The following is a 15,799-nucleotide window of genomic DNA, read 5'->3' on the forward strand; positions in this document are numbered from 1 at the left end:
AAATATATCCTCCAGATCCAATGAGTTCCGTGTGATATCAGATCGGTAAATGTAGTGTAGTGGCGCATACCAATTCGGACGCGGATAGCTTGACCGTGGCTTTCCGAGAGTCGCATAGCTTGAATGCAGTACATGGACTGTACCAACAAGAGAAGAATAAACTCACAAACATGTTTTTCAAAGACCCGCCTTTTCCTAAATGTTTTACATATATTTTTACTATTGTCTGGGGGTTTGATTATGATAGGCTTTAGTCTACTAAAATGTAGCGATTTATTTTTTCACATAGTGTATATCCCCCACAGCTCTCTGCTCGTGACACTGAAAACTCACCCCTCCTCTTCTCTGGTGAAAGCAAGGTAGGCTGCTGGATTCTCAGCTGGTTCGAAGTTGGCCAGTATGCAATGATGGCGTTACATGTCAACAATAGAGATGCTTATTATCAGAGTGCCGATTATTACAGAAATTCGCAGCCTTTGAACTATGGGGATACCAGCTATTATTTTTCCCGATTACCAGGTAAGAAAAGGGTCTCATTCATTGCTGTCAGCGACCGTGACACTGCGAATTGATGGATGCATATTTGCAGCCTCAGCTACAGTGCAACAACCAGTGCTGATTGAAGGGGGTTTATCCAACCGGCATCTTGGTATTATAGGTTGTAGTAGGCTATACAGATATAAATACATTTAGTTGAGATAGAGCCTACTCGTTGATTTGAAGAGATTCGACCAACAACAGCCATGTTGAAATGACATCTGAAACTAGGTTAGGTTTCCGATCAATTCAACCCCAAAGATATGCGAACCTAAGTTAGTTGATTTGTTATATCCACAGCACCCTCTGTGCTTCTTCCAGTGAAGGTGTGATGCGGTGGACATGTGTTTCATGTAAAACCAACTAAAGTGATAGTGGTCAGATCAGTGGGTGTACATTATGGTCTGCTTGTTTAGAGGGATGAGCATGGTCTTTAACTGTCTGTTCCCAGATCCTGAAATGGAATTCTGTCAACTCTTGTCATTGCACAAGCTCCTTGACACAACATGCTGTGTGTACATTATTCACATGATGATGATGATGATGATTAGATTAGTTTATTAATCAAATTCACAGGGTCACAGATGTAATTGCAGGGTACAGTGGAATTCTTAAGCTCCGAGCTCCAACAGTGCAGGTCATAAATGAAACAATAATATAATAATAATTTTAATTTAACCTTTATTTAACCAGGCAAGTCAGTTAAGAACAAATTCTTATTTTCAATGATGGTCTAGGAACAGTGGGTTAACTGAACGACAGATTAGTACCTTGTCAGCTCGGGGGGTTTGAACTTGCAACCTTCCGGTTCCTAGTCCAACTCTCTAACCACTAGGCTACCATAATAATGTATACATATTTACAACTGTAACAATGATAAATGTCCATTGGGGGTTGGGGCAGGGTGAATGTCTGTTTGGGAAGTGGGGAGTGATGAAAGCGGGGAGAACAGGCCCTGGCTCGGGTGGCTGAGGTCCTTGATGATCTTCTTGGCCTTCCTGTGACACTTGGTGTTGTAGGTGTCCTGGAGGGCAGGCAGTGTGTATCCAATGGTGCGTTCGGCTGAGCGTACAATTCTCTGTTGAGCCTTGCAGTCAACGGCGGTGGAGTTGCCATACCAGGCTGTGATGCAGCCTGACCGTATGCTCTCGATGGTGCTCCTGTAGAACACTGTGTGGGCCCTCTGGGACAGGCCAAATTTCTTCAGCCTCCTGAAGTTGAAGAGTCACTTTTGTGCCTTCTTTACCACAGTGTCTGTGTGGTTTGACCATTTCAGCGCCTCTGAGATGTGTACACCGGGAAAATTGACGCGGTTGACCGCCCTGTTGATGAGGATAGGGGTGTGCCCAAGTCCACAATCAGCTCCTTTGTTTTGCTTATATTGGTGGAGAGGTTGTTTACCTGGCACCACACCGTCAGAGGGCCTAACTCCTCTCTGTAGGCCGTCTCATCATTGTTGGTAATCAGGCCTACTACTGTCATGTCGTCAGCGAACTTGATGATGGTGTTGATGATGCTGATAATAATTATGATGAATAACAGCTTGGGTCTGGACTTGAGTTAACCTTGTTATCCAGCAATGTTGTCTTAAGTAATTAAGCCAGTTATAGATTGCATACTCTGTCTGTTGTAATGAGATACAATGGCATTGTCCACTGAAATAGGTTGACAGATCTGAGTCTGGTAGGTTTACATCCTTGGTGATGTTATAAATGTTTGATAAGCAGCCTCATTGTGTGCTTTACCCTGATTTGCTGTAGCTTTATTGGTAAAAATATATATTGATAGATTGATAATTTAGCGTTGTTTATTGATACACACTCATTTTAGCCTGTTACCAGAGTCCCCAATTGCTTTCAGCCCATATGCCTCTCTATTTATGTGTATGAATACTTGGGAACAGATTCCCTAAATTAAAATCACTTTGAGCTCATTTCCTGGTGATCGTACAGTCTTTTATGTCCAAGAACAAGTATGTACAGTATATATATTTTCTCAGAAAGCTTGGCAGGCCAAATAAAATAAATTTGCCCTGTGGGCTGCCTATAGGGGAACTCTGCGTATAGTCTAATTATCAACCATCCCTCTCTTGAACTGGCAATAATGAGTCCTTTCAGATGGCTAGCTGTCAATAGCCTAACTGCTTTGTTGCCATTTCTAACTAGGCTAACTAATGGGTAAATATTTAAGCCTCAATTCATCTGTTTTATCTGCATGACTGAGTGTTAGTAAAATACCATAAATCTCAGGGTTTTTCAACAGATTTCAATGCTAAAACCAAGTCTCCATCGTGTGTCCCTGCAAGGCATTGAACATAAGAGTTAAACAGGAAGTCTTTATGAGGTCCCTTCAAGCTTTCTCCCTTCAAAGACTAGTCATGCACATCATTCCAGTGCATGAGGCATATACTCGTTGCTCCATAATTGATGTGGCAGTGGACCACAGTGTAAGGCATGAAATAACTATACGTTTGTGAAGGGCTATTCAACCTTTGAAGGTTTTTGGTTCTTTCTTTCTTCTGCACACATACCAAATGAAAGAATTAGAACCCTCCACTTTAAGACCCAAGAAGACCTTTCCTTAAAATACTTTTCTCCAACTCAGAGACCCAAGCCCATCCCTCTTGATACATGGCCAATGACTACTCATTAATATCCCCAGGACTTTCATTTTATGTGAAATCCCAGGGTTAAGCCTCAGAAGGAGTGTTATGTACCCAAGATGAGAAAAGAGGACTTCGACTCTGACCTTGGGCTATAACAATGTAGGTTCCTGGGACTATTTTTGGGATTAGGCTATATTCTCCAGTGAACATGTGATTCAGGTTTGTCTCCTCATTACTCCGCAAGGGGCAATAATAGCAGTTATACAGCATACTGCGTTTTAAGGATAAAAGCAGATTAGTGTTTTTTTTCTACTTCATTGCAATTCCCAGAAAAAATATTTAGAAAGTGAGACATTTTCTTGAATCCTTATATTCACACTCATATTGAAGTATTATTAGGTGTTAAGGCTACATTATGACATTTATCAGAATAACATTGATGTACACGTTGTCGACCTACAATTGCCGGAGCATCCTTTGGTTTGTTGTTATCGGAAAGTTCCATTTTAAGCATGCCATTCACTTGGTGTCACTGCATGGCTGCTGGTGCATGGCTGCTGGAATCCAAAACATCCTACACTGTTATTTTAGGTCTATGAATCACTGTTGTTGGGTCTCCAATCGGAGTTGATACAGTGGAAACATCAGACATGAGCGCAGCTGCTGACCCAACCCCCACCGTTATATGCAGAAAAAATGTGGCCACACATGAGTGCCTGAAATGTACCCGGTCAAGTAGGCAATGGTCTGTTTGAATCAGCGGCATATCAAGAAATGCTTGAGGAACTTATTGTCGCAAGGAGCAGAGCTGCGAAACCCACTATTGTTTTATTTGTTAGTGTCTGTTTCCCCAGGGAGAAATTAACACAGTTGATTACTATAGTTATTGCATCCTCCAAATGTTATATAACCATTACATGCCTATCCTAAATTTTAAAGTATATGATTGATTCTAATGCTTTGCAATCATTGCATTGGCCCTCAGGACCAGAGTCTATGCTGAAGCCTTCACTGAGCCTATTTGGCCAGCAGCAGCCACTGTTCCAGCCAATGCCTCCTACACATACCCTTGGACCCCCTCCACAGACCCTTGGACCCCCTCCACAGACCCTCGGACCCCCTCCACAGACCCTCGGACCCCCTCCACAGACCCTTGGACCCCCTCCACAGACCCTCGGGCCCCCTCCACCAGTAGTAGTGACCCCAGATCCCCACCGTTTCCCCCTCTCCAGTCCTCTGTCTGCCAAACCTCCCACTCACATCCAGCTGGTGCAGGGGCCCCCCTGCCCTGTCCCACCCCCCACTGCCCAGGCGACCCTCAACAGCAGGCCCCAGGAGAAAGATGCTCAGATCGGGGCCACAGACCAGGACGCTACCTTGGAGGAGCTGTGTAAGCCTCTGTACTGCAAACTGTGCAACGTCACCCTCAACTCTGCTCAGCAGGCACAGGCCCACTACCAGGTGAGCTGGTTTACTGGACATGTAGCTTGTACCGTAATCTCATCCACCAGCAGGCTGTCGCTGTCTATATGCAGTAGTTTACTTGTAGGCCTACCCCAACACATACAGTTGAAGTCAGAAGTTTACATACACTTAGGTTGGATTCATTAAAACTAGTTTTTCAACCACTCCACAAATTTCTTAATAACAAACTATACTTTTGGCAAGTCTGTTAGGAAATCTACTGTGTGCATGACACAAGTAATTTTTCCAACAATTGTTTACAGACATATTATTTCACTAACAATTCACTATACCACAATTCCAGTGGGTCAGAAGTATACATACACTAAGTTGACTGTGACTTTAAACAGCTTGGAAAATTCCCGTAAATTATGTTATGGCTTCAGAAGCTTCTGATCATCATTTGAGTCAATTGGAGGTGTACCTGTGGATGTATTTCAAGGCCTACCTTCAAACTCAGTGCCTCTTTGCTTGACATCATGGGAAAATCAAAAGAAATCAGCCAAGACCTCAGAAAAAAATTGTAGACCTCCACAAGTCTGGTTCATCCTTGGGAGCAATTACCAAAAGCCTGAAGGTACCATGTTCATCTGTACAAACAATAGTACGCAAGTATAAACACCATGGGACCATGCAGCCGTCATACCGCTCAGGAAGGAGACGTGTTCTGTCTCCTAGAGATGAACGTACTTCGGTGAGCAAAGTGCAAATCAATCCCAGAACAACAGCAAAGGACCTTGTGAAGATGCTGGAGGAAACAGGTGCAAAAGTCTATATCCACAGTAAAAACTAGTCCAAGATCAATATAACCTGAAAGGTGACTCAGCAAGGAAGAAGCCACTGCTACAAAACCACCAAAAAAAGCCAGACTTCAGTTTGCAACTGCTCATGGGGACAAAGATCGTACTTGTTGGAGAATTGTCCTCTGGTCTGATGAAACATGAAAAATATAACTGTTTGGCCATAATGACAATCATTATTTTTGGAGGAAAAAGGGTGATGCTTGCAAGCCGAAGACCACCATCACAACTGTGAAGCACGGGGGTGTCAGAATCATGTTGTGGGGGTGTTTTGCTGCAGGAGGGACTGGTGCACTTCACATAATGGATGGCTTCATGAGGAAGGAAAATTATGTGGATATATTGAAGCAACATCTCAAGACTTCTGTCAGGAAGTTAAAGCTTGGTTGCAAATGGATCTTTCAAGTGGACAATGACCTCAAGCATGCTTCCAAAGTTGTGGCAAAATGGCTTAAGGACAACAAAGTCAAAGTATTGGAGTGGCCATCACAAAGCCCTGACCTCAATTCCATAGAAAATGTGTAGGCAGATCTGAAAAAGTGTGTGCGAGCAAGGAGGCCTACAAACCTGACTCAGTTACACCAGCTCTGTCAGGAGGAATGGGCCAAAATTCACCCAACTTATTATGGAAAGCTGTTGGAACGCTACCCAAAACGTTTTTGACCCAAGTTAAACAATTAAACTTCTGACCCACTGGGAATGTGATGAAAGAAACAAAAGCTGAAATAAATCAATCTCTGTACTATTATTCTGACATTTCACATTCTTAAAATAAAGTGGTGATCCTAACTGACCTAAGACGGGGAATTTTTACGAGGATTAAATGTCAGGAATTGTGAAAAACAGTTTAAATGTATTTGGCTAAGGTGTATGTAAACTTCCGACTTCAACTGTATGTTTTGATGGCAGCAAATGCTTCTCATCATGCATCAACTACATTGTGTCAAACATGAAATGTCAATGTTTGTTTATTTGGCATATCAGCCAAAACTGATATCCCCTAATGAATGTAAGTGGAAAATGTAAAACCCTAACAGTTGTGCTCACTGATGATGGTGATGATGCTCATAATTCACAATATGACGCTATGGTGATGACAGTGCAATGAGTGGACTGAGCTGTGGGATTGAATCATCCGTTGTCTCTTTTCCAGGGAAAAAACCACAGTAAGAAGCTGAGAAATTTCTATGCAGGCAGCCAGCAGCCACCTGCCATCAGGATTCCGGAGGTAATAGAGCCACTTTCCCAGCAGCTCTTCATGACTCCACCAACTGACAGTGCAACTCCCAAACAGGTAAAGCTTGGCGTTGGCACACAATGAATGTGTTATTGTTCAGGAAACTATAATACTGTATGAACAAGTCCAAGTTCTGTGAATTTTCAGCACATTCACGGTTTGGATCTCTGTTGTTGATCTGGAGAACTGCAATCAAATAGAATCGGCTCATAAGAAACAACATGATGGTTTGTAGAAAACTGTCAGCGCTGTATGTTTTAACTCTTTTGATACTGTATGTAGCTTTGAACTGCCTGGAGCATCATTTAGGCTGGTGAAAAGAAGAGCCCTTTTTTAAAAACTCACTCTTTCTTTCTTTGTTCAGCCGGTGTCATTCATGGGTGCCAGCAGGGTGATCTTAGCCACGGAGAACGACTACTGCAAGCTGTGTGATGCCTCGTTCAGCTCCCCTGCCGTGGCTCAGGCACACTACCAGGGCAAGAACCATGCCAAGAGACTGCGGCTGGCTGAGGCCCAGCAAAGCAGTAGCATCCTGTGAGTCTGTGGTGTCACTACTGGTTCCCCACCCAACAGCAGGAAGACAAACAACAGATGCAACATGCGCAAGGCTAATAAAACCATACTCAAACATAGAAATCCTGCCCCTTCAGCCCTGTTATATGAAATTTAATCCAGATACAGTTGAAGTCGGAAGTTTACGTACACTTTAGCCAAATACATTTAAACTCAGTTATTCACAATTCCTGACGTTTAATCCTTGTAAAAATTCCCTGTTTTAGGTCAGTTAGGATCATCACTTTATTTTCAGAATGTGAAATGTCAGAATCATAGTAGAGAGAATGATTTGTTTCAGCTTTTGTTTCTTTCATCACATTCCCAGTCGGTCAGAAGTTTACATACACTCAATTAGTATTTGGTAGCATTTCCTTTAATTGTTTAACTTGGGTTAAAAACGTTTTGGGTAGCGTTCCAACAGCTTCCCATAATAAGTTGGGTGAATTTTGGCCCATTCCTCCTGACAGAGCTGGTGTAACTGAGTCAGGTTTGTAGGCCTCCTTGCTGCCACACGCTTTTTCAGATCTGCCTACACATTTTCTATGGGATTGAGGTGAGGGCTCTGTGATGGCCACTCCAATACCTTGACTTTGTTGTCCTTCAACCATTTTGCCACAACTTTGGAGGTATGCTTCGGGTCATTGTTCATTTGGAAGACCCATTTGCGCCCAAGCTTTAACTTCCTGACTGATGTCTTGAGATGTTGCTTCAATATATCCACATAATTTTCCATCCACATAATTTTCCTGCCTCATGATGCTATCTAATTTGTGAAGTGCACCAGTCCCTCCTGCAGCAAAGCACCCCCACAACATGATGCTGCCACCCCAGTGCGTCACGATTGGGATGGTGTTCTTTGGCTTGCAAGCGTCCCCCTTTTCCTCCAAACATAACAATGGTCATTATGGCCTAACAGTTCTATTTTTGCTTCATCAGACCAGAGGACATATCTCCAAAAAGTAAAATCTTTGTCCCCATGTGCAGTTGCAAACCGAAGGCTTTTTTATGTCGGTTTTGGAGCAGTGGCTTCTTCCTTGCTGAGCAGCCTTTCAGGTTATGTCGATATAGGACTTGTTTTACTGTGGATATAGATACTTTTGTACCTGTTTCCTCCAGCATCTTCACAAGGTCCTTTGCTGTTGTTCTGGAATTGATTTGCATTGAAGCACGTTCATCTCTAGGAGACAGAACGCATCTCCTTCCTGAGCAGTATGAAGACTGCGTGGTCCCATGGTTTATACTTGCGTGCTATTGTTTGTACAGATGAACGTGGTACCTTCAGGCATTTGGAAGTTTCTCCAAAGGATGAACCAGACCTGTGAAGGTCTACAATTTTTTTTCTGAGGTCTTGGCTGATTTCTTTTGATTTTCCCATGATGTCAAGCAAAGAGGCACTGAGTTTGAAGGTAGGCCTTGACATACATCCATAGGTACACCTCCAATTGGCTCAAATTATGTCAATTAGCCTATCAGAAGCTTCTAAACCCATGACATAATTTTCTGGAATTTTCCAAGCTGTTTAAAGGCACAGTCAACAATGTATGCAACCTTCTGACCCACTGGAATTGTGATACAGTGAAATACAATTGAAATAATCTGTCTGTAAACAATTTTTGGAAAAATTACTTGTGTCATGCACAAAGTCGATGTCCTAACTGACTTGCCAAAACTATACTTTGTTAACAAGACATTTGTGGAGTGGTTGAAAAACAAGTTAATTGCTCCAACCTAAGTGTATGTAAACTTCTGACTTCAACTGTATGTTTTAATGTTTCCGTTTAAAGAGAAAATGCCATAGCATGTGATAGATGCATTCCATTATTTTGTCCATCATAGTAACTATTATTGTTAGGTTGGCCGTTTTGATTTATAAACTAAATATGGGAGACTTTGCTCTCAGTAACGTGATCCATCACTTTTTCAGAGAGTCGACTGAGTGTGTCCAGAGGCGTCCGAGGAAAGAGGGGAGCGAGTACAGGTTTATCAAGAACCGTAGGACCCCACAGGTGCCTATTGCCGTGCCAGGTACAGCACACTGAAACAAAGACATACCGGTAATAAAGTTTGACCAAACAGCAAATTACTTTACAGGGGAAAACTTTTTGTAAATCCACAATTTTGTTGTAAAGATCAGATGTAAGTAAAGTAAGTAAGGCTTGACCGAGCCAGAACGGCTCATAAAGATCAGATGTAAGTAAAGTAAGTAAGGCTTGACCGAGCCAGAACGGCTCATAAAGATCAGATGTAAGTAAAGTAAGTAAGGCTTGACCGAGCCAGAACGGCTCATAAAGATCAGATGTAAGTAAAGTAAGTAAGGCTTGACCGAGCCAGAACGGCTCATAAAGATCAGATGTAAGTAACGTAAGTAAGGCTTGACCGAGCCAGAACGGCTCATAAAGATCAGAGGTAAGTAAAGTAAGTAAGGCTTGACCGAGCCAGAACGGCTCATAAAGATCAGATGTAAGTAAGGCTTGACCGAGCCAGAACGGCTCATAAAGATCAGATGATTCAGGGATATTCCTAGTCTTGAGAATGTATACTTTACTGTATGTTTGAGAGCAGAGGTGGTTGCCCATTTCCTATTTATTGATTCCAATGAAGCTTTTGACAGCTGGTGGAGGCTATTGTTTTCTTCTCCACGGTCGTAGCAGCAGTGAACAGCCGCCTCTCATCACCACCTTTGAAGGGGAAATGCTCTGTAAGAAAGTTAAGGGGTTGGCTGAGGCTGGTCAGTCAGTGTGAACTCACTAAGCACAGGCCCGGCACCAGGGCTTTGGATATGTAAACCGATACAGCAACCCACGTCAGCTTTGCTGCCCCACAGACGTCACACAGCCTGCTCAGGTGGCGAGAGTCCATTAGACAGACCCCTCACTGTCTATTGTCCAGCCCAGTATCCTCTTCAGATCCCCCACTCCACATACCTTCCACCATGGCCTGCTCCCTCTGGATGAATCATAGGACACAACTGCACCCCCTCTCCTCCATTCCCTTGCCTCCCCTCAGGGCTCAGAGACTTTGCTGATTTAAATGTCCTTTATGGACAATTCCAGAAATAGTTGTTTAAAACTCTCTTAGAGACAAACTACATTTTCTCTATCGGAGTTACTCTGCAAAGGCCTGTGATGGTTCCCTCCAGACATACACGCAGATACAGCAGAGAATTTATTCTCTATCCAACATACATCCCTTCTCCTAAGAGAGCACCACAGTGGAGGTGTCATAATACCCCCAAAATCTAGTGGTCAACCAGGGAATAAGTTCCAATCGTTTTGTCCACCATTCATTTTTCCAATATGGGATTTTAGAAACACTTCAAATAAGGAATGTGTTTTCTGTAGGCTTAACCTGGCATGATGTTTTGATAACCATGTAAATCTCTCTCAGACAAGGTGACTTTTATCAGTATATTTGGCTGTTTACTCTCAGATTCAAAATGGCTAATTAGCATCAAATTAGACATGCAAAACTACAAATCCCTGCAAGCTCCTGCACGTCATCTCCAGCTGAATACTTTGCTAACAGGTATTGTGTCAATTTAAAACTTGCACAAGACAGTTTACAGAATTGTCCATTAAAGAAATGTAGCCTATTTATTCATTACTACATTTAACTAACATTTAGATAGTTAATCCAAAGATTCTTACCTTTGCCTCGATTCTGTATTCTCGTCCACATCATCATGGCATTTGTAGTTCTTTATGATAGCCATCTTAGCAGCTAATTAGAATTTCATTTTTGGGTGGTAAATACAGGCAAATATTGATAAAAGTCACCTTGTCCTAGTGAGATTTACACGGTTATCAAAATGTCACGCCAGCGTAAGCCTACACAAAGCACAGCCCTTATTATAAGTGTTTCTAAAATGAGAAAAATGAATGGTGGAAAACGATTGGAACCATTTCCTTGTTTGACCGTTAGATTTTATGGGTATTATGACTCATACTGTGGTACTCTATGAGGGACACATTTTGTATTTCTTCTTGTAACATTCATATGACCATGGCAGTGGAAAGCTTCTCCTATTTATGCACAGCCAGCGTTCCATCCCCTGTAGCACCTGGCATCCTTCTGCCACTCCCATCTTCTGGAATTGTGTTCACTGGTGAGCAACAGCTCACTCACTCTCCATCATTTTAATGAGGAGCTCACTCCTTTAATGAGCTCTCCTCTGATGGTGTGTATGTCTTGGTGTGTGTCCCAGGCCCCTACTACAACCCCCGGCCCAGGCAGAGGATCCCCAGGGACCTGGCCATGTGTGTGACGCCCAGCGGCCAGTTCTACTGCTCCATGTGCAATTCTGGGGCCAGCGAGGAGGCCGACTTCCGCCTTCACCTGGAGAGCAAACAGCACAAGAGCAAGGTGTCGGAGCAGCGCTACCGCAGCGAGATGGAGAATCTGGGCTACACTTAGGAGGGCAGTGCCGCAGCACAGGGGAGGAGAGGGGATGGAGGGTGAGGGAGGGGGAGACAACGACTATCTTCATCATGCACTGTACGCTAGAGGCCAGTAGAATGGGTAGAGACTATGTTCTGCAGCAAACTAAAATGTGTGGAAGAGGAGGGTACATTTATGTAATTTATATACATAAACCACTCTTCCACTCTTTTCCTTAATGTGTATAAGTTATTGATCTTCTGTTCCTGTTTTAGTTTGTTAATGTAGTGTACATATTTGAATGACATTTCTAGAAATCTTTTAAGGTGTGCACAGAATGTCCACCTGCTGGTACACTTGTGGATGTTTCACTCTTGCTTGATTCTGTTTGCCTGTACTGACCCAAGCCTGTGTGTGATTACCATGCATTTTGCATCTCAGATGAAACCAGGGATTTGTCCATATTTCACGCTGAATTTGACCCATAGTAGGCCTACATGAAGAACCCACCATGCTGTGGGGTATATTGGTGAAGATTTGATCTCACAATCGGTTTTCTTTCCCCCGGTTTAAACCTTGTTATGACTAGGTCCAGGGACAATACCAGTATTGCGATACTTGTTAATAGCTTGGCAAGGAAACAAAAAATGAAGTGGGTTAAACTTCTTTAGGAAAACAACCCTAATGTTGGAAACAAACATCATTATGTTGTCAACCAGAGTCACATTTATTTATTTCCAAGCTATAGCACATAATATTTTATTTACGGCAGGTTTTTAAATGACCAAAGAGTTTGGTCTGCTTTGTGTTTTCATGTTTGCCACTGAAAAAATATTGCTATACTGGTATTGTCACAGCCCTAGTTATTACTTGAGTTTCAGTAGCTTGACATCTCTACACTACAGTATATGGACATCCCTTCAAATGAGTGGATTCTGCTATTTCAGCCACACCCATTGCTGACAGGTGTATAAAATCAAGCACACTGCAATCTCCATAGAAAAACATTGACAGTAGAATGCCCTTACTGAAGAACTCAGTGACTTCATAGGATGCCACCTTTCCAACAAGTCAGTTCGTCAAGTTTCTGCCCTGCTTGAGCTGCCCCGGTCATCTGCAAGTGCTGTTATTGTGAAGTGGAAACGTCTAGGAGCCACAAAAACTCAACCGTGAAGTGGTAGGTCACACAAGCTCACAGAACGGTACCGGAAAGTGCTGAGGCGCGTAGCTCGTAAAATCGTCTGTCCTTGGTTGCAACACACGATGAAGTTTCAAACTGCAATGCGAGAACAATAACTGTTTGTCGAGAGCTTCATGAAATTGGTTTCCATGGCCGATCACCTGCACACAAGCCTAAGATCATCATGTGCAATGCCAAGTGTCAGCTGGAGTGGTGTAAAGCTCGCCTCCATTGGACTTTGGAGCAGTGAAAACACTTTCTCTGGAGTGATTAATCACGCTTCACCATCTGGCAGTCCGACGGACGAATCTGGGTTTGGCAGATGCCAATGCATAGTGCCAACTGTGAAGTTTGGTGGGAGGAGGAAATATGGTCTGGAGCTGTTTATCATGGTTCAGGCTAGTCCCCTTAGTTCTAGGGAAGGGAAATCTTAACGCTACAGCATAGTATAATGTTAGAGACGATTCTGTGCTTCCAACTTTGCGGCAATAGTTTGGGGAAGGCCCTTTTCTGTTTCAGCATGACAATGCCCCTGTGCACAAAGCAAGGTCCATACAGAAATGGTTTGTCGAGATCAATGTGGATGAACTTGACTGGCCTCCACAGAGCCCTGACCTCAATTCCATTGAACACCTTTGGGATGAATTGGAACACCGACTGCGAGCCAGGCCTAATCGTCCAACATATTGATGCCCATGATTTTGGAATGAGATGTTCGACGAGCAGGTGTCCACATACTATTGGTCATGTAGTGCATTTGTAGTAGAGGAAAGAAAAGTTATATACCAGACTTCTACCAGACCAGGAGGCAGTTTTCCAAAAACATATTGTTGTCTATAGTTTATAGAGAACTACAGGGATGTGACTACAGTAGGATCCTATGGTTCAAACGATGAACTTAGCCTTAAGATGCTTTTGGGAAACCGGGTCCAGGTGAATGTACTGTGATTGCGGTGACAATTATTTCCCCCAGCAGGCTTTGCACAAACAAACAATGTATATTTTTTATTTATTTACTAAATCTGACTGACTGTTCTCTTTCCTTATGCATGTTTACATGGGTTTGGTACGATTCCAAGCATCCTGAACATCCCAGTAAACTCAGCCTTTTGTCCTGGTCCCTTATTATTTTTGGATGCTATAAAAGCCAGCTGCTGTAAGCTCCTGACTTCCCTATGGGAGGTCTGCTCTCCGAAAGCAGAGTACCTCAGGAGAATACAGAGCAGGACTATTTTTAATTGAGTGTTCTTAGGGTTATTTCCACAAGGCCTCTATTCTGTCTCATTTAGAGCAAAGGGAGTTGAGGATTTTATACAAGCCCAATTTGTTCAGATGAGAACCACAACCAAAGCTTGAGTTCATATTCCTATATATCTGCCCCTTAAAGGGGCAATCAGCAGTTGCTACATCAATCTTTGGACTTACAAATAATTATATGTACCCATTGATTCTTGAAGAATATAACTTAGCTTCATGAGCTTAATTTAGCTTTCGTACTCCATCACCATCCAACATATAAGCTTGTTTTACTCCAATGTTTGTAAACAATGTAAATGTTAACAAACACTTTTTAGCCTCAAAATATTGTTGAAACTATAATTTACATCCATGAATTTGAGAGAGATGACATTTTTTTAGCACCATTCCTCAGTGTTTTTACCGAAACAGTGGCCCGGAAAACACTTTGTTATTGTTTCAACTGCTGATTGGCACATTAACAAATAAATCGAGGCATTCATCATTGGGTTACACTGGGCCTCTGATGATTTGCTTTTCTGTATCATAAATGTCCTTGTAAACTATTTTAATATTGACTTTTTTGTTGCTCTTGACCATAGTTTCTTTGTTTTAATTTAAGAAGTGTATTTTTATCATTATTATATATTTTTTTTAATTGTTTATATGATTTATATCGTTTTCTATTTATGAGTGTTTGTTTTTCCAGACAATTAGCTGTATAAAAAAATCTACTGTTATCTAATGTAGTTGAGCTTCATGTGCAACATCACTTTATTTGTACAGAAATTATTATGTTATAATATTTCACTGTATAAATTATGTTTGTGAAATTTACATTTGTGCATGATATTATTAGAATATACATATATTTAATTATTCAGAATATCCTACTAGTGGGAGTGTAGGAACTAGGCCAATTTTCCAGAGATAGAGACGGGACCATTATATTGGACACAAAGTACTGAATGGGAATGAGTTACAGTAGTATTGCACTTGTTGTTATAGAGGAGATTGTGGAGTTTTATACTGATTTGCTTTGATTCATGTTATTTGTTGAAGTTCTATTGATGCGTCTCGATCTGATTCATACCAAATGTTTACAGAGAGTGGTCTAAAGGGAAGTCAATCACATTTAATGTTGGATCCATCCAGGGCCAGCTCTAGGGGCCCTAAGCGTGATTTGGTTGGGGGCCTCCCTACCTCATGCCTACAAATTTTAGTGGCCCTCCTCTTGAGGGTGGAGAAAAAAAGTTTTAAAGTTAATTTCCTGCTATTCTACACATTTTGCCATGGGGTGTAGAGAATGTTTTGCTGTTTTAAAGCTAATTTCCTGCAATTCTACACATTTTGCCATGACTTGTGCCATGTTAATATATCTGAGTGATAATGACTAACAAAATCAATGGGGGCCCATTGGAGTTCAGGGCCCCTGGGCACGTACCCTGCATCCCAGTCGGTATTAGGCCATGATTACTACAAGTTTAGATAGCTGGCTAGCTGGCTAGACTAACTACCAATCTAAAAAATGTCAGCTAACATGTCTAATTGAGTGACTGACATAAACAAGAGAAAAACGTCTGATGCACAATCACATTTCTAAATTGCACCTGATTCTACTCTTCTTACTCTTCAAATCAAATTTCACACGCGTCGTAAACAACAGTGAAATGCTTAACTACGGGTCCTTTTCCAACAATGCAGAGTAATCTTCCAGTCATCTTAAATCCACTTTTTTCAAATGCTGCTTTAATACATATTCAGTGCCTCTGAACATGACTTTTGTGATGGACTGCAGCCAGGGCTGT

The 15,799-nt window shown here is 42.1% G+C and overlaps 1 protein-coding gene across 3 annotated transcripts; it reads left to right on the forward strand.

Annotated features, from left to right (window-relative positions):
- Window positions 1–158: 158 nt before the first annotated feature.
- On the forward strand, window positions 159–12,593 carry LOC123997441 (zinc finger matrin-type protein 3-like). Of its 3 annotated transcripts, none has more exons than XM_046301686.1 (6): window positions 159–359; window positions 4,128–4,603; window positions 6,560–6,700; window positions 7,008–7,177; window positions 9,123–9,223; window positions 11,403–12,593. In XM_046301686.1, the coding sequence occupies exons 2-6, from the start codon at window positions 4,139–4,141 to the stop codon at window positions 11,609–11,611; spliced, it is 1,086 nt and encodes a 361-aa protein (XP_046157642.1). In that variant the 5' UTR covers window positions 159–359; window positions 4,128–4,138; the 3' UTR covers window positions 11,612–12,593. The 3 variants fall into 3 exon arrangements, with proteins under 3 accessions (XP_046157642.1, XP_046157641.1, XP_046157643.1); XM_046301685.1 differs by lacking the exon at window positions 159–359 and adding an exon at window positions 366–519; XM_046301687.1 differs by lacking the exon at window positions 159–359 and adding an exon at window positions 366–519 and having other exon boundaries at window positions 9,123–9,252; window positions 11,403–11,532.
- The last annotated feature ends 3,206 nt before the right edge of the window (window positions 12,594–15,799 follow it).

The sequence above is a fragment of the Oncorhynchus gorbuscha genome, linkage group LG15, assembly GCF_021184085.1.
Source record: "Oncorhynchus gorbuscha isolate QuinsamMale2020 ecotype Even-year linkage group LG15, OgorEven_v1.0, whole genome shotgun sequence".
Lineage (NCBI taxonomy): Eukaryota > Metazoa > Chordata > Actinopteri > Salmoniformes > Salmonidae > Oncorhynchus > Oncorhynchus gorbuscha.